General features: G+C 40.4%; 1 protein-coding gene across 7 annotated transcripts in view; it reads right to left on the minus strand.

Annotated features, from left to right (window-relative positions):
* Window positions 1-27,019, minus strand: part of MAGI2 (membrane associated guanylate kinase, WW and PDZ domain containing 2) — a 1,221,159-nt gene that overhangs the window by 37,341 nt on the left and 1,156,799 nt on the right. For 6 of the 7 annotated variants that reach the window (XM_036231069.1, XM_036231070.1, XM_036231071.1 and 3 more), the window contains one exon: window positions 10,970-11,108. In XM_036231069.1, the coding sequence (XP_036086962.1) occupies window positions 10,970-11,108 (139 nt within the window). Of the gene's footprint in view, window positions 1-1,373; window positions 1,463-10,969; window positions 11,109-27,019 lie in introns of all 7 variants that reach the window. The other variant, XM_036231075.1, reaches the window with a different exon arrangement.

Raw genomic sequence — 27,019 nt, forward strand, 5'->3', positions numbered from 1 at the left:
TCTGTCAGAAACAGAAATCTATATCTCTTTAAACCATGGTCATTGGACTAGATTTCCCCAATAGTTTTTCTGTGGCTTAATATCTTGTCTAGTGTTTTCCTTTATACCCTAATTTAGGTTTTCCTTGATCCATAACTTCTCCTTGAGAGACCGACACTTTAGAGAAATGACACATTTAAAACTTCTGTTTTTGTAGACATCTTTAAGCAGTGATTGTGATGGTATATGTGTGTGTATGTATTTGATGAGGAAATTTTTAGCAGTTAAGCCAATTAAATATTCACTTAGTGAATAATATTGCTTCTTATGTTAAATTTAAACCAATTGATGGCAACAAGCAGGGTCATTAACAATTGGAAAATGTTTTTCAGAAACAGCAGAGCTAACTTAAAAGCCTTTGATAGAGAGATGCTTGGCCATGGTTGCGACAGTATGAATGGGGTAGAATTAAACTGGAATTGAGAAATGTGTCAGTCTGATTCATGCTTCTGTGGTGAACCATGGGAACTGATCATGAGTAACAGTTTCTGTTAAAAAGTCAAAATGGTATGTAAAAATCCCATTCCTATTAAATTGTGCCAGTAGCCACATGCCCACTATACGATTTGACAGTAGAAACACGGGTTACTCTAGGGATGTCTTCGAGGGATGAAAAGTTGCTTGAACCATATTTGGAAGGCTATCATCTACATTCTGCTTTATTTATATATAGGATACTTTTTTCTTTAAGAATTTTTACCAAATTTTAGGCTAAAATATAGCCAACACTTGAGAATGTTCATTTTGAAACAGTGGTGATTACTATGTAGGTAGAAAGTTACGATTGCTTTCAAAGATGTCACACTGGTTTGTTGTTTGTTTGTTTTTTCCTAAACTTGATGCATCACTGAGTATGGAGGAAGAACAGCGAGACGATGCAGTCCTGAGTGGATAACTGCCATAAAGCAAGCTGGAGAAATACCGTGATGCAGTGTGGAGTTCAGAGTTCCTATGGTTAGAATGTATGTGTCTCTCTTTCCGTCTGCTGCGAAAAAGGGGGGCCTGAGTTATTGGGCTGAGAGGAAATATATTTAGTTATTTGCACTGAAGCTCATGGAGGACTTCTTGAAGTGTGTGGGGCAGAGCTCAGCTCTTCTCCCCACTTGTTGGGGACATTCTAGGCTGGACCCCTGAAATTTGGTGCATCTCAAATTTTCATGAACCCACAAATCCTATCCTTATCATTTATACAGTCTCAGTTATAAATATTTTCCAGAGCTCTAGCAGTAATTAGACAAGCTACTATGAAAGAGAGAGCATTATACATCAGTTAAAAACATATGCAAAATCAAAGCTCATTAGAGAAAGATAATATTCATGCAGATTTTACAAACCGTGTCTTTAGGGTGGCCCAATAAGTAGAAATATGGGGACCCATGCTTGTCACTTTTCATGCACATGGAGAGACTGGAAGGTACCATTCCTAAAGGAAGGGGAGGAACAGCCTAGGACCAATCATTAGAATTAACAGAACCAGTGACAAAGATATATTATTACTGTTAGAATCAAGATTGCTTAGTATGTTTAGAGCAGTTGAATAAAAATTATCTAGGCAGTAAGAATAAAGACTTTAAGTAAAGCTAATCATATCAAGCATGCAGCAAGTGAAATTAGTGAAAGACTGAACTACATGTGTATTCCAAAAGTAAATTTTTCTCAAAATATTGAGGGCATCCTGAAGTGCTTTTAAGGAGCCACAAATGTCAAAAAGAATTGAAATGGTAATATCAGAATTTTTGCAGAATTGTTTCACAATAATGGGATGTTCCAGTGACATCTGCTGTCATTTGAGAATCAGTCACAGTAATCATTTCCAAATTCCAAAACAGACATAGTGTACCCATGTTTATATTTATGTTATCGCTAATAATCTCATAAGTTCTTAGAGTTCCCCTAACCTCTGACAATTTGCTTATTTATATTCAAAGTTCACAGTTGACTTACTGGCTATAATTGTTTTCTAGAAAAAAGAAATAAAGCTGAAAAAAAGATGCAGCAATGTCTTGCCTGTTCTATTCTACTGTATGCACCTGTCTGAAGGCTGTGCTCTGAAACCAACCTCTCAGTAGCTGTTTTGGTCTGTGTCTATCTCAGCTCATGCGCTACATTCTTTACCTACAAAAACATGGGTACTAGAAATTCCAGAACATCTAAATCAGTAATCATTAGGAGACAAGCCCCCAGGAGATGTAACTACTGCTTCCTGCAACACCTGCTCTGCATTCTCTTAGCTCCACACAGCGTGAGGTACAGGGGACTTGAGGTTAATGTAATCGGAAGACCTTAAGCCACACGGCTCAGACATTGGAAGTCTGATCCCCTCTTTGACAGCATATACTGATGATAGTTCCTATTTAAATGCCTAACTTGCTCCACACATGGAGCTGCACGTACATCAATATGCAGAATGAACAGTACTCACATGGATTTCTGAATATGCCACAGGTGGCATTTTTCGTAGCAGGGTGTATGTCTGAGGGAAGGGAGACTGAAGCGGGAGAACCAACACCTTGAGGTTAAGTGGAGAGCAGAACCTCTCTATGGTAAGGAAACTCATGCTTAACAATGAAAGTCAAAGTGGAAATTAAATTTCAGGATTAATTAATTGAATTTACCATTTAGCCCTGCCAAGATGCAAGTAATTTTGCACAAAAATGACTAAGCTGTTTGTTTTAATGTCATGCAGGAAAGCCTCTCATTTGGGTTTAAAGGTGGCCTTTACTAGGCTTGAAAGACACATGTGCTAGGAAACGTCATGTCCAGAAGGTCAAGTAAAAGGGTCCAGAACATGGTGGAAATATATTGCTGTGAAGGCTGTGGTAGAAACTACTGTGAAAGGTGAAAAACAAAGAGTTGCATACTGTATTAGGCATATTTAATGCACAAAATCCAGGGTCCTGATGAGGCCAGAGCCACCTGTTAGAGAGCACACGTTGAAAAGACCAGAGATCTTTCTACAGGAGTTTAAAAGCAGATTATGTACTAAGCAACTCTCTGAGGCACATTATAGTTAACAGCTTTTTAGTCCAGGCTAAGTGTGTGTTTCTTGTTCTATTAAATTTTTTTTGAACCCAAACAGTACATTGAAGAATGCAATTCTCAAAGTTTAGAGATGTTGCTACAATTAGAGCATATAATTCAAGCCTGGAGTAAGGCATTGTATAATTTCATCTTTGGTTCTGACTGAGGTAGTTCAGTTAAAAAGAAGTACTGTGAGGTCTCCATCAGAACAGGTTGTCAGGGTAATCCTACGTCTGAGCAAGAGTGTAGGCAGAGTTCTGGAATAACGCAAATCCGACCTTATGGACTCACTGTTCCTTCCACTAGAACACAGAGTACTTTAGTTTAAAAACTGAAGCCAGTGAGTTGTTTGGCCAGAGAATACTAGGATAGGGCAGCAGGCACAGGCATCTGAAGAGAGTCTTGGGGACTTGGTGTTTACAGGTTATGGCAGTTGGCTGGATCTATGAATTTGTCTTAAGGTATTGGACTCTGCTTCGAGCACCTGGATAGCAAGGTTTTGTTGGCAAACTCCTTCACAGGAATCAAAACCATTTCTGTATCATCTCTACTTTGAGACAAGAGAAAATCAGACAGTGGGGAAATAGTTTTGGCATTTAGTACCAGCTTCATGATAGGTCTGGTTGAGGAGTCAGAAGCTTATCTTGAATGGGCACTCTCATGCTATGAACCACAGGGTCTGACTGTCCTCAGTGAGGATGGTGGGAATTGAGCTCAGATTGTCAAAAAGCCTGACATGGAAAATAGGAGGACAATGGGGGAAAAAATCTAGTCTTTTTAATTTGCAAGTAATGGTTGCGAGTCTGAGTGGAGAGGCATTCAGACTAGATGCGCAAAGGAGAAGCCACGTTGTGGGGGGTGAGGGTCTCCCAAATGATGGGACGCCAACAAGACTTAAAGGGGAACAACCAGAAGTAAAAACTCCTGTGGGCCAGGCCTTTAAAATAGAGCTACAGGAGATAAACTCTGCAATCTCCAGGGCGTGGGATTTCTTGGGATGGGACACTAAAAATATGGACCCTTGGGCCAAATTAATGCATGCACGTGTGTGCATCTTTAAACCATATTGTGTGCTTTCTTTTCTCTTAACCCGGATCCTTGATTTCCTCACCTTGATTGCCACATCTGTCCTCTGCCCACTGAATAAAGACTATTCCCTTGAATTTGTGACTTTCTCAAGGTCTGTTCCAACATTCTTACAGTATTTAGCAGCATTTTCTCTAAGAAATCTGCTTTCTCCCTGGACTTTTGTGGAAGTGGGCCCTTCGTAGGAGAGCTCAGATTTATGTTGGGGGAAGTAAGGGATGTTTTTATCAGAACCTAAATGATAACTCTCTGGAATGAGTTACTGAAGGTACTGGAATATTTAGGTTTTTCAAGATGCACGTGGGACCTCTTCTCAGTGGGGCTGGGGAAAGATATCTCTTCATGCACTAAATCTCCTCCAGCAACTCAGTGTTTGGGAATTGAAGGAGATTGGACCTCAAGAGCCATGTAGGTTCTTTTTGGTAGATTTCTTGGTTATTATGTGGTCTAATATATGTTATCAGCATCTCATATATGTTATCAGAGTCTAAAATACCAAACAAGTGAAGACTTGGGGGAGGAGGTCACTTAATATACCCTTAAAAAGAAAAAATGTATGTTGGAAATTATCTAAGAATATCTAAAAAGGAATATCATTATAGTCCATGGTTTCCAATAAAACAGGGTGAAGAGATGGGATTTCACCCTCATCCTAAAACTCTTAAAGTAATACATGAGGCTTTGGCTGAGCAGTGGAGAAAGGAACTTCAGAGTTGTGTGTTCTTTAAGGAAGCTTCTGACTCTGACCCATGAGATGGGAACTTACTGGAAGCTTCCCAGTTAGAGACTCTCCTGGGGTTGCCTAAATGCTGCAGATAGCAGTCTTGAGACTTTGAGCTGGGAAGAACCAGAGTTTTGCTTGGCAGCCTGTCCTTGTTCCTGGCTCTAACTCAGTAGAAGGCGGCTTGAAGTGATTTGTGGAGCCTCTCATGGAAAAGGAAGACACACTCAACCATGAATGTCAGAAGCTCAAATTAAATTTCAGAATTTATTATTGAAGCAAGCTGCCTTTTGCCCTATTAAAAAATGCAGGTGAATTAGTGCAAAGGCCATGAAACAACTTAATGCTCCTATCAACGTGGTCTCTGAGGAAGAAGTGAAAGCAATGGAGACTCTTCCCTTGTCTTTTACTGTGGGAGCACAGGAGCCCCCACCAAAGCCTTGGGATGTGAGGTTCTGGTACTCCAGGCTCCCTGAGGCTCATAGTTACAGGAGGGGGAGACTGATTAGCATGTTTACTAGATGAAGTTTTGACACTCTAACTTGGACTTTAGAATAATTCAGACAAAGTCTAAGCAGATATTTACCCACACTCAGCAAGCCCTTTCTGCAGAAAAAATAGAAAAGTATTAGTATAAATATAACAAAAGAAATGCTTAACAAACCAAAGAAGTCAGGTGCTTATCATGGATCCTTAACACTCTAGAAGTACTTATTAAATTCCACAATTAATTAATAAAATCCACTTAAAACTTTTTCATTAGAGCAGATCCTTTGAGACCTTTTAATTAGTCACCAATTTATTAAAATCAGTTGTTACATGTATCCTCATTCTTAGAATATCAGCTCACTGAGGGCCAGAACTATCTTACCTTCAGTGCCTGCAAAGTGCTTTGCGCATAGTGTGGGCTCAGAAAATCCGGTGTGAGTTGAGGAAATAGTAATGACATTAACTAATGATATTAATTACAGGCTTTGCCTCACATAGCATGTTTGGTAGTGGTATACTGGCTGGAATTTATCTTTGTATGATCAGAGGGAAAAAAGGATTTGCTGAACAAATAATTGTAAACAAGATTATAATGCTTATAATGTTTACTAGTCATTAAAGAAGAATAAACAAATAAACATTTCCTATTGTTATATAAGTAGAGACCAGTACTGCTTAACGGAGTGCTCTAATATGAGCATTGCAAATCATTTTTATTTGTTGATTAAAGGTAGATCTTTAGCTAAACAATTATTTGGCCCATTCATTTCTTTCGCTATAGTCTCTGGCTCAGACAGATCTTTTCTCTACTTACTAAATGTAGTTTTATTATACTTAAAAAAAGAATTTCATTTACCAAAGGCCTATAATCAAGACAAAGCCTATTAAAGACACAATTAACTTTGAAAATGGAAGTGTTGGCAGAAGTTTAATTCACAGACTGGCTATTTCTTTTGTATACACTTGGTGTTAGTTGTTGATGGGCCACTGAAATTGAGAATCCTGTTTGTCCTTATAAGCCTGCCTGGCCTCCTAAGGCCACTAGAGACTTCCATTTATAAATGTACACTCTTCAGTGTCCTAGTCATAAAGACGTGCCCTGTTGCTTTTTAAGATAATAAACAGGCCAGACCACTAACCAAGATTGGCAAGCATATTTCTGTTTCTCTTCATTTTGATCAGATTTGAACAGCAAATATTACCAAGGGAAGGTCTGCGTTGGTCTTAACTGCTTGTGTAAAAATTTTTTCATCCAATGGCACTTCTATTTACCCTGACCCTGGCTCTGTGGCTCAGTGTATACATCAAGTAAATTCTCTTGTGGTAGTCCTTGAATCCTAATGAAGGACACCTGTATTTCAAGGTTGGGAGCTAATTTGGATAATATATTCCTTTGCAGCTTTAGAATCATGATGCATCATGCTTTCTTTTCTCTTAATCTTTTTAGATGTAATTTAAATAGCAACACCCAGTGTTAAGAAGGGCACTTTTGCCCAGGCATCTTTTGATTCTTTTCTCAGTATGGTGGAGTGAAGCTTCCTTATTCCTGCCTGTCATTGAGATGCATGTTAGGGGAGGGGGAGCTCATGCTCTCCGATGAGTTTATAATCAACAAATTCTTATCCCGAGGACTAGAGTAGAGTTGAAGTGTCTATCTCCTGAGCTTCTCTTTCAAGGACTTACCTATAAAAGCAACTTCTTCTTCAAAGCCCTTATCATTTTCCAACTCCCCTTGCAGCTGCTCAGCAGCCTCTACTGTGCGCTGCATTTGTTGATTTATGCCTCTGAATTGGCTGAGATGTCGTCTAACGATTAGTCTTACAGTAATTATGGATGGCATATTTGCAGCATACTTATTCCTTCCCTCAGCTCACTTGGATTCACACTGATTTTGTTTAGTCAACAATCTGACAGGTTACCCATGATATTTTTTTCTTTTAATTGTCCCTGTGCTTATCTCTCTGTCACAGATCACCTTAAGAATACAGAGTGGGAGTTTTATATTTCTCTTGACTGAGATCGGCTTTTGCTTTGCATGGTCCAAAGTCCAGATCAGGGTCTTGCTTCAAAGCTGTTCTGAATTCTGGAGGTATCAGTGGAGGGCTGGTGACTATCACTTAAAACCCTTCTAAAAGCTGTCGTTTTTCAGTCTCCTCATCTTCGAAGTTTTCTCTTCCAGGCTGGGTTAAGTCTGAACAGCTGACAGGGTATGTCACCTATGGGTTCTCATAACCCCCTTTAACCATCTTTTACGGATGGATTTCATGCCAAGTTTAGGATCTTAAAAGGCAAATGAAAGAAACTAACACAGGATTAAAATCATAGTTGACAGAAAAATCCGTTTCCTGTGATTAAGGTGCATTTGGACAAAGGGAATCATATTCTTGGTTATACCTACTGATAAACTCAAGAATTTTCTTTCGTCATTCTTGTTGCTATTTATTTTGTTACCCTCTCTCCCTGCTGCCTTTGTCAATTTTATTAAAATACACTCTTGGTTATCTTGGACCAAAAAATTCGGTTTCATGATCTAGTCTGCTTAACTAATGCTGAAAGAATTGTGATGTTGTTCCTTAGCTGTGGGCATTCCTTTTACTTTGGTGTCATTTGCATAGACCATGAATGTGGCTACTTCTTTGGCTTACTTGTGGTACAGAAAAGAGTTCACTTAGCAAGCTTGTTACTGCTCTCCTTAGAAAGGTCTGCTTGCAAAGTTGGCTGTTAGCTGGCACCTGAGACTGTGACTGGTAAATTGTCCCCTGCACTAACATAAATCTTTCTTTAAATGATTAGGGTGTCTGACTGTACTTCAACTGTTTGTAGAAACAATGGGGTTTCTGCTAAAAACCTACCTGCCTTCCTTAGGGGAATCTGGAATTTCAATACAAGCCAGGCAGAGGGTGCCTTCATGACCAGCCCTCACTTCAAATCTTGGGCACTAAGTCTCTAATGGACTTCCCTGAGCAGCAATGTCACACATATTGCTGCATTTTTGTTGCTGAGGGAAGAGTGTTCTCTGGTGAACCCTCATGGGGGAGAGAGAGAGAGAGAGAGAGAGAGAGAGAGAGAGAGAGAGAGAAGAAAGAGAAGAGAGAGGAGAGAGGAAAGCTGCACGTGGATTTCTCCAGGCTCCATCTTTTTTCCTCTTATGAACCTACCATGTATCCTACTAAATCACTGTAATAAATCTTAGCTGTGAGCACAACTCTATGATGTGCCCCAGAAATCCTTCTAGCAAATCTCTGAATGTAGGGTGGTCTTGGGGACCCCTGAAACACCCCCTCTTTTGTCACTATGAAATTCCAGAAATATCACTTAATGGCATTATCCTCAAAGATGCTCTCTCGTCCCTAACACATCTTTCAGCTTAGAGTTTCCTAAAGAGCTAATGTTTACTTAGCTTATGGTTTATTCTTTTACTTCCCTAAAGGAGATTGCTCTCTTAAATTTGTTCTGTTGTGAACATAATCTCTAAGGTTATTTTACAGTCAAAATCCATGTCAATCTAACATCAAAAGTAGCTGACAAGCTCTCACATTACCAGAAAGTATGCTTCAATGTTACATTTTTGAATATATTTAGAAGAAAATTCACAATACTGCTAGAGTTTTGGTCCCTCACAAGTGTACCTAGATATTTAATAAACTCTCTGTGTTGGTTAATTTTAGAATTTAACCTCGACTAGGTATTTTTGGATGATATTAAGAATTAATGAGATAATGTTGACATGATCATGAACTTTGGTCTTGTTTAAAAACATGTTTTCATTTTTTCTTAAGGATGCTTTGAGGTAGCTTCATACTTATATATTACAGTTTAAGCCACAGGTTGGTCAGTAGGACTGTTCTAACTTCACTATAGACAAGCAGCTGCATGGCAGACCCTGAAAGTATGGAGCAAATAGTGAGTCCACAAAAGAATAGAGTGCTCAGGATAGTCATGTTGTTCAGATTAACTCTTTAAAGACTAACTTTGTTAGAACAATAAGAACAATAAAAACTATGAAAATCTCTTGGTATATGTAATAGGTCTTGCCATGGAGTGAAACATACTTGTAAAATGAGATTTTTTTTAGAACTGACAGAATCTTACAAGTCAGTTTGACATTACAGAATCACTTAATGCTCTAGGGCAGCGGTTGCCAATTATTTTGGCACCAGGAACTGGTGCTCCTATGAGAATCTAATGCCTGATGATCTGAGGTGGAGCTGAGGCAGTTATGCTGCTGCTGGGGAGAGGATGCAAATGCAGATTAAGCTTTGCTTGCTTGCCCACCACTCACTTCCTGCTGTGTGGCCTGGTTCCTAACAGGCCACGGAGGGTTCTGGTCCTTGGCCTGTGGGTTGCAGACTCCTGCTCTAGGGTGAAAAAAGTTATTCTACTCCAAGGGTTCGCATTCTCTATTTAGAGATTAAAATGTCGATGCCTTTAACAGGATTGGGCCTGTGCTCATTGTTAATATTAATATTTAAAAATATTTCATTAGAGTCAAGCAGTAAGAGTGGGAACCTGGGATGAACTATTTCTTTTAGCATAGAGCCAGCTCTACAGAAACTTCTGAATCCATTCTGACTCTTAATGCGTCTGTCACTCTTGAGATTAGTTAGTCTTTAAGTCACTGGAAACAAAGTATTTAAGGGCTTTTGAATTTAGATATTTCAACTGAATTCAGTCAGGACTATACTGATCTGCTAAATAAGGAAGTGTTCAGTCAATTATTAGGTAACTTAGGCAAAAAGCATAATTTGAGAGGATGAAGTGCTATTTAGAATTATTTTTGGGGGGTTTGGGGATGGAGGGGTGAAAGTGAGTCAATTTATCTAGATTAACAATTTGAGCTAATTATTCAGGTCAGCAGTTTGATCCCATTGTTCTAATCTGGAGATGTATTATTTGTATTGCTTTTCAATGATATCTGTCTGTTTGTCTGTCACTCTTGAGATTAGTTAAAAAGCAGCCCAAGTCATGTAATGACCACCCAGCAGTTCTTAGTAATGCTGTCAGTGGTGCCTTAAATGGGCTGCTGAGAAATAACACTATTAAAGACTTCTGAAGGCAAATATATGAATTAAAATGCATTTAACACCTTTCTCAAAAGCATATAGATACACAACGTAAGTGAATTTTTGGAATATCCTTAAATGTCAAGGAAATGCAACCATTGCATGAACTGAGGTTTACATTTTAATCTTCACATCTAAAGATTTGCTCCTGCTTGTCCCCTGGCCCCAGTTACGTATCCTATGGGATAGTGTGATGCAGAAATAGTTTTAGGAAATAATTGAAAAATTACTGTGGACTCAAATGAACAGAGAATTATCAAATTATGACAGATCTGATATCTCAATGGTGGCTGGATCTCCTAGCACTCAGAGATGCCCTGAAAGGATCTATATTTGCTATTTTGAACATTACTTAACTAAAGGAGCAAAAGAAAAAGCACACGCATGTATATATCTTGTGCTTAAATGTACATATGTGTATAGATATCTATAGATAGCTAAATATATATTTAGGTAGAATTAAAGAACTGACGTAGTTTTATAAATAAGAATAGGCATTTACAGTATATGGAAGAAACAGAGAAAAGGTGAATCAAAACGTGAAACGTACCATACTCCGGGACCTGCCCCGTCCCACGCTTCAGCAGCAGCCTCGCTCTTCTTCCTCCAGATTTGATAAGCTCTATTGCTCTGGCGTGTGTCATGTCTCTTGTGCTCTCCCCATTAATTTCAATGATTTGATCTCCTACCTGTTAATTAAAGAAACGTTAAGTCAACCACAGATGGTTCTACTCAAGTTGCATTTCTAAAAGATTAGAAAAGCATGGTAGATTACCCGTTTCCAAAGAGCGTCTGAAGAATTTGGTTGCAGCCCGCTGCTTCTGAGAAGAGGCGAATCCCTGGCCACATCCTGAGTCTGACCACTAAGCTTAATTTACCTTGATTGAAATTAAAATATCAGGCCATGGAGGTTGTGGTGATATGTCATGTATATTTAGCCAATCTGGAAGAGACTATAGTTGAACTATTCGGCATTTTTTTTTTTTTAAATTAGGGAATAGGTTTAATATCACAATTCCAAATAACCTAGCACCTTTGCTTTGAAATGAGAAGTAAATATTTTAAAGCCTTTTTATTGAACACAGTGCCAACTTTGGGCTTAGTGCAGCATCTAATTCAGCATGTTGGATAGAATGATTGGTTTTCGGGCTTCTCTGTGAATTTTTATTATGCATTATTTAAATTTCCCTGGGTGCTACTGTGATATTGCCTTCTTTGTAAATAGTGGTTGGTTGACATTCAAATTTGATGATGAGTTTTCTATCATAGTCTTTTGAATTAAAAATGAGATCCTCCATTCTCCATGCATGACTAGTACCCTTGCTAAATCTTTGCCATGCTCACACTTGGTTGCCAGAGTTGTTTGATGAAATACCAATTCCTTTTGATTTGTCAGAAATGCCTGGGTTCCATAAGCAATTCTCATTTAGCCGTTTGAATAGATATTTGGAATAAAAGAAGCTCAAACATGAGCATATCATGTAACTCCCATAGCATCATTATTGTCAGGAAACTTTGAATTAAAATATGTTTTATTTCAGTGCAAGTCACTTAAGACAAATTAGCCAGGGAAAGCACAATGAGTTGCTTTGCAAAAATGCTATTTTAGTTGAGTCCTTTAAACAAAGCAGATCTCAGCCTAAACTTTATAAGCAGACAGAATCACAAATAAACTGTCTATAGGAGAGCATTATGAAGGTGGGCGCTGCAGACTGGGTAAGAACAGGAACAAAAAATTGCTATCACAATGGCTAGGGCACTAAAATAAGACCATGACCCCCAAAGTGGGGGAACATAACTAACACATGTTTGTTGCAGTGAGGAAGTAACATCTCTACCTTGAGAGGATTCTCTAGCGGTAAGGATTCCAGTGCAGTGGAAGGAAGGACTTCCCCCTTTGTGCAGTGCTCAGTGGCTTTTGGAGGTATGGTGTTTGGGTAGTGGAAGAGGTTGGCCTTAGTGCATGACTTTCACATTCCATGGAAGGATTACAAAAGATAAGACTCAATTAATTTGTTTTAGGGCCAATGTTTGCAACATTTTTCTTCAGGTCTCCTTAACTGTCTCCCTTCCCGTACGGCAACAGATGCAGCCTGAAGTTGAGTAGCTTGCTGGAGGCCATTTAACCCAGCCAGACGCAGATGTGAGACCAATTGTCTCTCTTCCAGCAGTCCCCACCCATGACTGAAATCTCATGACACTGAATTAAATTGTAGAAGTAAAACTAAAGTTCTAATGAAGTTATAGTAGAGAGCCTTCATTCCTAGCTAGACTCTATTCTGAGCTGCAGACTTACATCAATTATATCAAAATTGATTACTAAACATCTTCACCTGGATGTACAACGGGCAACTCCAGTTCAACACCAGCAGACTGGGCTTACCATCTTTCTCCCAAAGCAATCTTTCCTCTTAATTGCTAAGGTTGGTTAATGTCACCAACATTCCCCAAGCCAGAAACCTAGGGGGTCATGCTGGGTTCCTTATTTCCTCAACTTCTTGGATTTGTCTCTGTTCTCAAATTTTATCCCATTGCTAACTAGCTCAATTTAGGCCTTTACCTGGATTATTCCAATAATCTCCTGTCACTCTACCACCAATATCTTTTCATTGTCATTCTTCTAAGGGAAATATTATTCTCAAATGCATCATACCAAGGTAATCGTCTAGGGCCTTACACATGCCACCATTCTCTTCGCCTTCTTCCCATAAGCCTGGCGATCTCTCAATCCTCTTCGAGGAGATCCAAAGCATTTTCTTCTCTGGGATACCTCCCTAGACCCAGTCTTCTCAAGCAGAAGTGTCAACTCTCTGTATTCATTCATCACTACACCCCACTCCTCTGTTATTTCTCACGCCACATACAGTTATGCTTCTCTGTTTCTCTCCTAGACTTTGAGCTTCTTTACTCATCAATTTCTGAGTAGCTACTATGTGCTAGACAGTCTCCTGGGGAGATAAGATAAATATAGTAATAAGTGGTATATAGTTTCTATGTCCAGTAAATTCTCAGTCTAGTTGGAGAGAAAGTGGGTAAATAAGATCATTACTATTCAATGTATCTTTGCTATGACAGAGGTATTAGCCAAGTGCTAATGGAACAGAAAGGATGGGGCTCTAACTCAGAATGGGTAGAGCTAGAGGTCAGAGGGAGCTTCCTAGAATTTGTGACATCTCAACTAAGTTTTGAAGTATCAGTAGAAGCTCCCCAAGTGAAGGAGGAGAGAAAGCACTCTAGGTAGAGAGAGCAACATATGCAAAGACCCCAAGGTTTGAGAACATGGTATATTTGGGGAATTTTTTATTCTGCTCCTCAGGAATTCAGGCCTTATTTTAAAGGCAACAGTGAGGCACTGAAAATTTTAACCAGGGGAAAACCTGGCCAGGGAAGCAGAATGGTATTTAGAGATCTCCCTGAGATACCATTATGGAGAATGAACTCGAGAGAAAGTTTGAGACTGAAGAAGGAAGATGAAGTCTATCCAAGTGAGAAACTGGGAGTCTGTGGGGAAGGAGATGATGAGGCGAATGAGAGCAGGGACTGGTTTCCATTTAATTATGTATCTTATATGGTCTACACCATATATATTTGTGAATGAATAAAGTGTTTCCACAAGGCTCATCTTGAGACCCACAGGAGAAAGGGCTATGAGCGCTCTTGACCCAAAAATCAAACCTTGACAACCATCTTTGGCTAAGGACATTTCTGTCTCGGGACTGATGTTTTAATAAGAATCATGTAGAGGAATCTCGTGGTGTGATAGAAATAGTCATATCATTTACACTCTGGTCACATATTTTAGAAAATTCTGTTTTCACTCTCTCGTGTGTTCGTAATTTTCCGTTTTCCCCACTAAGAGCTCATGAGAATTCAAGGAGAAAAAATTAGCACAGCAGAGTGAGTGGTGGGTTGGAAGACTGTGTGAGAGATTGAGAAGTGGGGTTTAAGGGCTGCACAGGGGCTGGGCTGTGTGTCCTGTGTGGGAATTTCAGGGATGTGGCTCTAGAAGTCAGGGGTGTTATTTTTATTGAGTTCCAAGGAGCCTGAGCTGACCTCTTGCCTTGGTGGATTTCTATAATTTCAGCTTTCCATGTAGGGTCCCCTCAGAGGGACAAGAGAACAACTCTGATGCTGGTTAAAGTGAGGGTCCTTAGCTGCTTGCCTAAGACTTTTAGTCTCTCCCAAGACCATTCCCCATTTCAGGACACCAGTGCTGATTCCGACTTCACTGGAAGCAATGGAAGTTTGGGAATAGCTTAAGATCTTAATAAATTCAGAAAAAGAATTAATGAGATAGAAACGCTGCCACTTTCAGACTCTGAATCTTACAAGGTGTTCTCAGCATACTGCAGAAATAGGCCAGCTCAGTTGGACCTGGTGCTGATGGCAACAAACCCACGTGGGCCCAGCCTCAAGGCTTCTATCTCTTCTTGTAAAACGATGGAAATTGTAAATGGGCTTAATTTTCATTTTCATTCTAGTATCAGTATTATGTGTGGTCATTTTAAACGAAACTCCCTGAATAAATTTGGGCTGTGATTCCTTTCATCCTCTTAGTATCTAGATGTATAAAGAGATGGAACTGTCACGGGGGAGAAGCGGTTCTCTTGTTACCTTCCGACTTCACTGCAGCTGCCAGAGTGTGTCTGTTGAAGAGTGCTGTCACTTTCCTACATCACATGGGAATCAACTGGGAGAATTAATTTGATAAAACCAATGGAAAATTTGCAGGCCTTCAGGGATTATGAAAAAGACCAGTAGTCTTTTCTTTCCATCCTTTCTCCACCACAGAGTTTAGCTTTTATTGAGCTCTGTTACTAAAATGTAACTAAAGATCTCCTCAACCTGTTCTTAGTTTTTAAAACATCAAGTTCTAGTTAGAATTGACAGAAAGATAGGGGGAGGCGAGGGGAGGATAAGAAGAAAGAGAAGGGAGAGAGGAAGAGAGGAAGAGAGGGAGGGGGAAAGGGTTGGGGATGGAAGAGAGAGAGAGAGAGAGAGAGAGAGAGAGAGAGAGAGAGAGAGAGACTGACCTCAAACCAGAGAGAGGTGGTTCAGGAATGTATGTGTTGCTTTGTGTGTAAGTTAAAGAAATGTTAAATTTAAGAAACTAACCAAAGGAGTTAATTCTAGGCATTCTTTTTTTTTTTTTAATGGAAGAAATATTTTTATCTGTGGCCCCCTTGAGGCAACTAATAACCTTACAGTAATGTCTTAGGGGCCAACTGAGAGAGATAAAACTCCCTGGCACAGTCTAACAAGTCCTGCATTTCTGCACATATATATCACTGTGGAGTTTTCTGTAACAAAACTATTATCAAATCCTTGAACTTGTTTGAGGCTCTACAGGTAAAACATTTTCTCTTCTTATGGGAAGGCCAAGGCAGGTAAATGTAAAAGTTTCAATATTTCTTAAGTGGTATGTAGTTCAAGTTGAAAGAAAAAAATGTAAACTCTGTACTGTATGCATTTTTGTAGTCAAGTCATATAAAAAGTATTTGGTCTGGCTCAATGAAATCATTATAAGAACTAGATTAATCCTGGATTTACTTCAGCCCTAAGTCATGGTAGTCTCTACTTAAGGCTTGCTCAGACATCTATATAAACTTGCTTAGTTCGTTGTAGTTAGTTAATTGTCCCCAGACTCCTGTTGCACCATAAGAACCTATTTCACATGATTATACATGGCTAACTGATGCTAAATTATAATTCAGTGTGAGGAATTGAGCTCCTTTAGAATTTTATACAATAAACAATAGATATCTCTATTCCTTATTTCATGAAAAGCTTAGCTGTAGACCATTTTTTTGTGGCTAAAGATCTGAGGTCACAGGCTAGTTTCATCAGAGTTCTTCACTTACAGCCTAGTTTCTTCTGCTGACTCTAGACCCCACATGGGAAGAGAACATACCTACTGTCTTTGTGTCATTCTGTACCTGTCACAATTCCTGACAAGTAGGCTCTTGGTTCATTACTGTTGAGTAAATGAAAGTAAGGTTTGCTTTTCAGCTATAGTAGCAGTCTTTGTTCTCACTACATAGTAAATTCAGTTTAAGTGTACCTCAGCATATTTTAACCTTTCTTCAAATACTGCCTTAAGCACTTCCAGCCAAACCATAACAATTTCAATAGTACTTACAGGAGATCAAATGAGGTTTCAGTAACAGTGACTTACAAAAATTGTTTGAGACAAGAAAGTTATGGGAAGCAAATGCTAAAGGATAGCGAGAAATATAAATGAAGTCTGGGTCTGAATAAAATCATAAGGTGCCAGGAAATAAAACAAGTCAGAATAAAGTCTTCACTGTTGCCTGCCACAGGCACCACCTCTGGGTGCTCTGACAACAGGGTGCTGAGCCAAGCTGGAGCAAAGGACAGGCTGATTTCCAAATTGACGGCAGTAACCTTTAATATATAATGGCTATTTTCACAACTAACCTTTACTAGATATTTTTAAATAATCATTACAGGAAAAATATTTTCCAAGGGGTTATACCGAGTGTTTTGGTTATCCTTCCCATTTCTTCCATTAGACCCATGATTGAATTAGATAGGATCCCAGCACCTATTATAGGACCTGGCTATTGTTCTGATTATGCACAGTTGCTTCAGCAAGGCACAGGAGCCCATGAAGTCAGATTTTTCCAGAGATAAAATATCTAACCCAAATGGAAACTGAAACACACATTGAGAACAGCAAAATTCTGTGAATTTAATTGTCTCAATTAATTTATATGTTGAAAAATGTCTGAGACTTTTTTATACTATATTCTAGATAGTAATCACTTAAAAAGAAAACTTCACAACATCTCTCAGGAAACCTCATCCAAATAGAAGTGTGAAATAGCCCTTATGGATTTATAGGAGTCCTTAATCAAGGTTATGCCTGAGCACATTCCTGCTTAGAAGGGTCATGAAGGTGAGGGGAACAAGTAGATATAAGTTATAGGCTGCTGCAGAATTCTGAGGGTTTATCACTTGATTTGGATGGTGTACCTTATTTCATGTTATTTGTGAATTCACCCTTTAGAAGAGTTTAGTCACAGCTCAAAAATTTCCGGTCTTTGACTTCAGCACACTACCCTATGGTGGAAGTGGTGCCTTGTCTGGTCATTCAAATCAGAGGTTGGCTTTGGTGGAGATTTAGGGAAGCTCTTCATTCAGAAGTCTCCATTTCTCATTCTTACTTTTAGAATCCTCTAAATTAAAACATGGAAATATATGTGAAATCTAGAGATGATGCAGTGCTTAGTTGTGAAAGTCAGCTCTAAATTATAATTTGGTATCTTTCTCACAAAACCTTTCTTTTTTCCTTGTCAAATATTAACAATATTATTCTCATACAGAGGATTTTATTAGAGTTCTTCTTTTTAAATCTCCTGACTCTTCTAGGTCTTTTAATTGGTACTGATGTTCTATTCTTCAAGTCCTCCCCTCCCCTATTTTCTATGCATGCTCTCTGGGTGATTTCTTCTACCATCCTAATGCATTTCTCTTTTTCTGCCTTTGTCTAGAATCTGCCTTCCTCCCTTCAAACAGCTGAATCCCCATAGGACAAACCCCAGGTATGACCACATCCAGGAAGTCTTCCATGATCCCACAGTCTGAGTTGGTGCCTTTCCTCATATTTCTTTAAAAGTATTGACCTTATGTCATAAGCTCTACAAGGGCAGGAACTCAGCCACATGGGAAATACCCATATACATTTGTTGGATGGATGGATGAATGAATTATCAAAAGAAGAAACTTTTCAGATGTTCGTTTTTGATTCTATGCTCCTTTTCATTTAAACCAAATTTAAGTAAGATCTATAAAAAGATTTTAATTTGGTTTCATGATATATGTCAACCAGGCTTGACCATGATAAAATAATAAAGTATATGTAAATGCCTTGTGTACTCTAAACTATAATAACCTTTTGTTATTAATTATAGTAATCATCATCATCATCATCATTATCATCATCATAATGATAAGAGAGAGAAAAAAGTGAAACAATGGTAAGCTCTTCATAATGAGTCTAGGAGAGAAGCAGCTGTGCTACTAAGGATATTTAATGGGGAAATGAAGTGAATACTTTTCCTGAAAATATCACTGAGAGGTTAAAAACCCAAAAAATCTTTTTGCTTTGGTAAGTATGGTCAGGAATTCTACAGAATGTTAACACTATTTATTCTACTATTTTAGATGAATTATTCTTAGAAAAAGAATTTCATCGAATGCTGGACAGACAATCCAAACCCTAAACTAAGATAAAGGGATAACTCGAAGTTTTGCTACAGACATGAAATAAATACAAAGAAAGATTTTAAAGATGAGCTGGTAGAAGCAAAAATATTTTTTAGACGGAAAAAAACATAACCATTCTGTTTTCAGATGCCAGTTTGACTGGTCAGGCAAGAAGAAAAGACTGGGTAAATATCTTAAAATTATCCGCCTGAGCAAGAATAGAAACCTATCATTGGCAGCTCAGCTAGTGGCTTATCCATTTGCCCAGAAATCACTTATGTTAGGTCATGAAGTCAGTCTCTTGAGTTGATTGATAAATAAACAAAAGGAAATCAAAGAGGAAACTTTCTATCGTGGGCTCTATAGTCTATTTCCCTTCCCTGGATATAATTGAGAGAAAATGAGGGATTATTGTTCTGCATGTTTTTCTAATCGGATATATTTATTTTCCAGATGCAGGCATTAGGCTTTGTGTGATGATTGCAATATTGACACAGGATAACTATTTCTTCTTTTTCTGAAGCCAACCTACTTTATATCGCATTTACATTGACTTTTTTTGTTTGTCATTTCTAGACCTGACATGTTAACAGTGTGAATTAGAGCGTGAAATAGTATACCAAAATAGGTGGTAGGTGTGTCAGTCAGCTGGGATTTTGAAGATAGTTTAATGATGGGACTATGTCAGAGGTGTGGGCAGGGTTAAGACAACCGAAGAGGGCTGTTGAGTTGCTGAAGGATAAGGATGGCAGATTCCATTCCCACCTCTGGTCTGGAAGTCCCTGGGGTAGGAAAGATAGTGATGTGGCCTAGTGAGAGCTGGAGCTATGTAACAGGGGCTACCTGACTAGAGCTGTGGTTGCAGAGAGAAGGGTACTGCCAGGCCTCAAGCAACAGGGCTAAGAAATACCCCAAACCTTCTGTGGCAGACAGAATAATGTCCCCACAAAAGACATCCATGTCTAGTTCCTGGAATGTGTGACTATGTTACCTTTAATGGCAAAAGGGACTTTGCAAATGTGATTAAGTTGAGGATCTTGAGATGGGAAGATTACCCTGCATTATCTGAGTGGGCTCAATGTAATCACAAAGGCCAAAGTCAGACGGAGAGAAGATGTAAGGACAGAAGCAGAGGCTGAGATAAGAGAAGACGTTCTGCTGCTGGCATGGAAGCTGGACAAAGGGGCTACAAGCCAAGGACCGTAAGTGGCTCTGGAAGCTGGAAAAGCCAAGGAAATAGATTCTTCCCTACAGCCTCCAGAGGGAACCAGCCCTGCTGACATGACTTGATATTATCTCAAGAAACCGGTTTGGAATTATTACCTCCACAACTATAAGTTAATAAGTTTATGTTGCTTTAAGCTACTAAATTTATGGTAATTTGTTACAGCAGGAATAGAAAATGAATACATTTTCTCTCTTTCTGCTCTCCAATCTCCAGCTAGTGCTTTTCACTGGCCAAATCCAACAGGGAACTAGAGGCAGGAGAGTTTAGGTGATGTAACCATAGTCCCCAAGGACACAGAATAGGGCAGAGAAGGAAAGAGGATGGATCTTGGGGAGGAGGTGGAACAAAAGATGCACCAACATTGGGGTTGGATGGATGTGGGGTGGGGATAAATTTTAAAATAATGAATATGACATACGAAGGTTGCTGTGGCCTGAATGTTTGTGTGTCCCCAAAGTTCATATGTTGAGAGATTAACCCTTAAAGTGATGGTATTAGGAGGTGGGGTGCTTGAGAGGTGATGAGGTCACAAGGGCAGAGCCCTTGTGAATGGGGTTAGTGCTCTTATAAAAGAGAACCCAGAGCTTTCTCCACCCTTCCACCACAGCGAGAAGACACCATCTCTGAACCAAGAAGTGGGTTTTCACCAGACACTGAACCTGCTGTGTCTTAGGAATCTTGGATTTCTAGGCTCCAGAACCATGAGAAATAAATTTCTGTTATTTATGAGTTACCTAGTCTGTTATAGCAACCTGAACAGAAGCCTTTGTTTTAATATTCCGCCTTTACACAGTCATGTAAGATATCATCATAGGAAGATTTTGGAGTTGTCTTTGCAGCTGGTCAGCTTCCAAGCCCCATCAGTTCTACTCTCACTCTGTCTCCAGCAACTGCCTGTCATTTCCTACTTCTGCCTCCATTTGCCATTCACTAGTTCTCTCTTCTCCCTCCTCTTTCAGCCCATATGTTTGGCACAATCATCTTTCAAAGCTTGTCTTCTCTTTGGACCCTCTTCTCCTCAAACACCTATCTTCCTCCTCCATGCCTCTTGAACAGAATCCAAACTTCTTGACACAGCATGAAGATCATCCAGGACCTTGTCTCCAACCTTCCGGCTTATCCCTGCCATTCTCCTGGGTTTAATGTGGCCTGCTTCTCATTCCTCCACTCTTCGTGGGTTTTTCCACTTTGTGTTTTTGCTCTTGCCCTCACCTCTGCTAGCTATTCTTCTCATTTTCCCAGACTCTTCCAAGCTCATCTGGCAATTAAGACCATTTTTCAAGGCTCCACCCAAATCCTCCATGAAGGATTTGGTCACTTATCACTCCAGGGGCAATTTGTCCTCCTGACTTTCCACTGCACTTTCGTAAGTGTCTTTTACAGCACTTACTATAGCCCTGCCTCTTACTCTAGTTCTCTGTATTTATTTTCCCCACCACCATTTCTGCACCTACAAAATTATAAAATCTATAAACTCCTAGAAAGAGGAATCAGTATCTTTGTATCCTCAAGTAATAGCTAACATATTTCCTTAAAATAATTGGTAACAAAAAGTTACTTGTAGTGGGGACAAAAATTATTACTGTGTAAGGTATAAAATGATTAATGGAAGAGGGAGAGTCTTCGAGGGGAGTTGAGGGAGTGTGCGAGTTTGAGAGAGAAGGTGCTTTGAGGTCAGGACATTTTGAGGGCAGTTTGTGCCCTGCTCACTGTTATTTTCCACTTTGATGAAGGTGTATGTATAGCACAGGATAAGAGCTTCATAAACATTTCTTAAATGAATGAATAAATGCTATCTATTTTATTTGGCCAAGGCTAACCTTGAATTCCTGAGAACAAGGTCTTAATAAAAGTCTCGGTCTGAGGAAGATGACCGTCTAGGTAAAAGCAGGGTTCGCCTGCTCCCAGGTCCGCATTGATATCACAACCAAAGTATAAAGTAATCAATTTGGAGAATCACCTTAAGTCCAGCTGATCAGAACACGTGAGTCTGATAACATAAAGAAGGAGCCACGGGGAAGCTGGTAGGAGGGCAAAGTCCCAAATTAGGCTGGACCGGCACCTGCGGTGGGTGGAGGCTCACCAGGAGGGAGAGCGAGGCCGCAGAGGCTCTGCTGCAGGAGAGGGGTCCTAGCTTCATTCGGGGCTTCCCAGCTCAGGGAAGAGGAGTTTCACAAAACTCTGACTGTAAAAACCAGAGGGATTCCGTCTAGGTGAGACGGAAGGAGACTGAAACCCTAGATGTCCCTTTGAAGGCCCCATGGACAGCTTTTCTGATCTATGGACACTCACTGGGGACACTGGTGGTGGGTCAGAGGCTCCCTCAAGATTCAGACAGGGAAAGACTGCATTGCCTGGTGCCAGAATGAGGGACTAGAAGGGCGGCCACCATTGTGCCTTAGTCAGGAACCCCTAGGGGCAATCTTCAGGCCACTGCCAGCTTGACTGAGCAGACCCCTCCCACAGGGCCATTAGGAAGCACTGGCCAGAGGAGATGAGGCTGCCCCACCCCGCCTTCAGACTACCAGGGGCTTTTGTTCCTGGGTGGCTGCCACACCCTGAACCAATTCAAGACTAAACATTCTCAGCAGACAGCCAGCACTTTGCGTGATTCAGATACAGTTTCTGGCAGATCACTGCTGCCAACACACACTTGGGAGGATCTCAGGGATCTATGGGCCAGTCCCAGATAGCAGCTGGTTTTGCTATGATCTGTGACTTTGTGGGAAGGCACAAACGGTTACCGAAGTTGCAGCAAGACTGAAGCTGTATTGACCTGAGGGTCATGTCTCCCTGAGACTCTGCACCACCTATCCACAAATTGCCGCAGGTGGCCCATTTACAGTCAATGGCCACAACTCTGTCCCTCCCCCTGGGTCTCCCAATCTGTACTGCAACAGACTTTGGCTAGCACAGAACAGGCATTGCATGGGAATCAGTGGCATGTAGACCTCTGGTGCCTGCAAGAACTACAGTATCACATGGGGGATCGCTGGGGTCTACAGGACTGCCCCAGATGGCAGCTGCCTTACTGTGATCTGTGATATAGCAGGAATGCGCAGGCACAGAAGATACAACAAAACTGAGGCTGTGTTGGCCTGATGGCCCTTGTCTCCCTGAGATCTTACTTCACCCAAGCTACAAAGTGCCTGCAGCCCATTGACAGGCAGCCTTCCCCACCCTGCTTTTCTCTGGGGCTGAGCATTCTCCGCAGGCAATAGGTCTTGGCTAGCGCATCAGGCACATTTCAGGGAAAACAGTTGTGGGCGGGCCACTGCTGCCTGTACAAGCTACCATATCTCTTGCAGGGGTCTGTGGGACAGCCCCAACAGCAGCTTGTCTCCCTGTGATCTATGACTACTGCAGGAACACGCAGACACAGAAACTGCAGAAAACTGAGGCTATTGGCCTGACAGTCAAGAGCCCTTGACTCTCTGAGATTCTGCCCCATCCAATACACAAAGTGGCTGCCGCACGTTGACAGGCAGCTGCCCCTGCCCTGCGGTGGTGCATTCTGCATAGTCAACAAATCTCAGCCAGCGAAAGGAGCAAAGTTCAGGGAATACAGTGACAGGAAGATCATGGCTGCCAGCAAGATACACAGTATACAGTATTGGTTGGGCAGATCTCAAGGTTTTGTGGGTCCATCACAGACGACAGTAGGTCCTGCAGTGCTATCTGACTTTGGTGGGAGCCCGCAGTCCCAGAGCTGGCAGCAAATCTGGTGCTGTGTAGGCCTGACAGCTCTGTGCCCTGCTGAGATGATGCCCCACCTAACCCACGAATTACCTGTGGCAAGCCTGCTCCCAGGCAACACAGTCCCATCCTGTGCTTTCCTTGGGTTATGAATTCAACAGCATACAACAGCACTCAGTTCATGTGGCCCACACAAAGCCCACTCAGCCAGGAGAAGCATTTGGTGGTAGGCCACAAACTCACACCCATGAGCTTCAGTAATTTTTAAATAGAGCTTGGGTGTTTGTAAGCTCAAGGTGGGCAGCAGCTGGCCTTGCTATGTTTGAAAGCTTGTACAGGGAGCCACAGAGACAGAGTTGGCATGTAAACTGACACTACAGTGGCAGGGAGAAATTTACCCAATAGATCTAGGAGACTCCTAAAGTCCATGCACCCCCCAACATGCATATCACTCAGAGGCTCTTCCAGTTTTAGAGATGTATGGGCAACTGACAAGCAGTGGCAGGCCTTGAGGAGCACTGGTCTCTCTGCTAAACTTACCTAGGTCAGGGACTGGAGATAACCTGACTGCTGCCTACAGCATTGTTTCTTCCATTTACCTATAGATCTAGCACAGGCAACCATCAACTGCAGATTGCTTTGTAGCTCCAACCAGGTAACCCTGAGCAATCAAAAGCAGCAGCTGACCTTGGCCTACTGGGGAGCCACTCCCAAGGGGCCACAAAACCAGCATACCTGGAGGCTGGCATTAGACCACAAGAGAGCAACCGCTGACTAGCCCTATTAGTGGTACATACATAGGGTGGTCCCAACAAGTACATAAGCGTGCTAGAGCAAATCCTACTCAGTGGGGTCAGCCCACACACAATAACTCTTGCCCTGTGGGCACAGCCAATTCCCACAATTAGTCACCCTGAGCATTAATCCCATCCACAGATCTACTAACAGCAGTAAAGGCTTAGCTACAACAGAAGATCACACACAACCCACACAAAGATCAAGTCCAGAGCACAGGGGATCAGAGAGAGTGTGCCACTGGGCCACGCAGGACACCTTCCACATAAGGCCATCTGGCCAAGGCTGAGAGATGAAACAAATATTTTACACATAGAAACAAACACAGAGAGGCTAACAAAATGAGGAAACAAGGAAACATGCCACAAATGAAATAATAGGAGAAAACTTCAGAAAATAAGCTAAATGAAATGGAGGCAAGCAACCTAATAGAGACAGAGTTTGAAATAATGGTTATAAGGATGCTCGATGAACTTAGGGAGAGAATGGAGGAGCAGAATGAGAACCTCAACAGAGAGAGAGGAAGCATATAAAAGGACATAGAAATCATAAAAAAGAACCATACAGAAATGAAGAGTATAATAACTGAAATGAAGAATACACTAGAAGGATTCAACAGCAGATTGGACAAAGCCGAAGATCAAATCAGTGAATTGAGAGACAAGGTATCAGAATACACCCAATTAGAACAACAAAAAGAAAAAAATTCTTTTCAAATGAGGATAGTTTAAGAGACCTCTGAGACAACATGAAGTGTAACAATATCTGCATCATAGGAGTACCAGAAGGAGAAGAGAAAGAGCAAGGGATTGAGAATCTATTTGAAGAAATAATGACAGAAAACTTCCCTAACTTGGCAAAGGAATTAGACATACAAGTTCAGGAAGCACAAAGAGTCTCAAACAAGAGGAATTCAAACAGACCCACACCAAGACACATCATAATTAAAATGTCAAAGGCCAAAGACAAAGAGAGAATCTTAAAGCAGCAAGTGAAAGGCAGCTAGTTACTTTCAAGGGTACCCCCATAAGAATGTCTGCTGATTTTTTTGAAGTAGACTTTGTAGGTCAGAAGGAAATGGCAAGAAATATTAAAAGTTATAAAAAACAAGAATCTACAACCATGAATAAATACTCAACCCAGCAAGACTTTCGATTAAAATGGAAAGTGAGAATTTGCAATGACATGGGTGCACCTAGAGCTTATTATCCTGAGTGAAATAAGTCAGACTGAGAAAGATAAATACCATATGATTTCACTTATGTGAGGGACTCTAAGGAACAAAAAGAACAAGCTAGTCCAAAACAGACTCACAAATATAGAGGACAATCTGGTGACAGCCAGAGGGGAGGCGGGGTTAGGGAGCTGGGAGAATAGGATGAAGGGTTAAAGAAGTACAAATTAGTAGTTAATAGATGGTCATGGGGAAGGGGCGACATAGGGAATGCATTTAGTATTAATATAATGGCTAACAGAGAGCCAGAGGAAAGAGCAATTAGGGGGATCATTTTATAAACTATATAAATGTCTAACCAATGTACTACATCCTTGAAACTAATAATAAAATAAAATTAAAAAAAAAAAACAATGGCAAATGTAAAGAAAATAGGTGAGAAAGATTGCAAAGATATTCACTGTTTTCCTTGGTGCGTGCTGATTGTCAGGAGTCTCTCCCTTCTGTCATTCATTCTCCCAATACAACATGGGTTAGAAATTTTATCAATAAATGTTTTCACTTTCAATGTTAAAAAAAGTCTCTAACAACTGTTACACTATGAAGGTGAAAAGTGTATAAAAGTAAAAATACAATCTTCTGCTTGCAATAAAAATAGCACTGTTTCACCAGAAATCAGCTGAACAAGACCCAGCCACAAGGTGGAGGCATCTCTTTTCTTTTTGGCATAAATTGGCTAAAAGCAGACATTTTAATTTTTGAATTTACTCAGTCCTATAAAGAAGCACTGGGAAATAAATTCACATGGGACTTATAGCTCCCATGGTTCAGCTTCAGGGAAGAGATCACATTTTATAATCGTTTTATAATTTAATATCCTTTACTTCTACAGTATCTGTTGTGGCATCTAGCACAGTAATGACTGGTGCATGAATGAGAGAGAGAGAGAGAGAGAGAGAGAGAGAGAGAGAGAGAGAGAGAGAGAGAGAGAGAGAGAAATTGATTGTTTGATTTTGGCTAAAGTAAATAAAGGAAGCAGTTGCTGATCATATATCCACTAAACCACACACAAGGGCATTGAGGGAGCTCATCTCACTAATCTTTCAATCTTTGGTTTCTATTATCCTTACGTTAAGGTGAGGACTCTGAACTTCAGGGATAGGATTTTTTGAAAGGCTACATAGCTTATAAGTGGCATTAACAAGACAAGACACAGGTTCTCTAATTCCTAAACCCATGACTCCTTGCTCTTTCTGAGGTTGCTTCAGCATTGTAGAGGAGGAGGGAAAGGCACAAGAGTAGGTTTTTACTTAGTTCAGAGTTAAACTTTCCTTCTACACCAACAAGAAACTGTTTGTGATTAATGATTAACCTTTGGTATATTGTTTAAAAATACACATATAATCATGTGTGACAAATGGCTTTGAAGTCTAGGTTCATTCAACAGAATGAGAAAGAAGGCCTCATGAAAGGTGTAC

Source organism: Rousettus aegyptiacus, unplaced genomic scaffold, assembly GCF_014176215.1.
Source record: "Rousettus aegyptiacus isolate mRouAeg1 unplaced genomic scaffold, mRouAeg1.p scaffold_m13_p_13, whole genome shotgun sequence".
Classification (NCBI taxonomy): domain Eukaryota; kingdom Metazoa; phylum Chordata; class Mammalia; order Chiroptera; family Pteropodidae; genus Rousettus; species Rousettus aegyptiacus.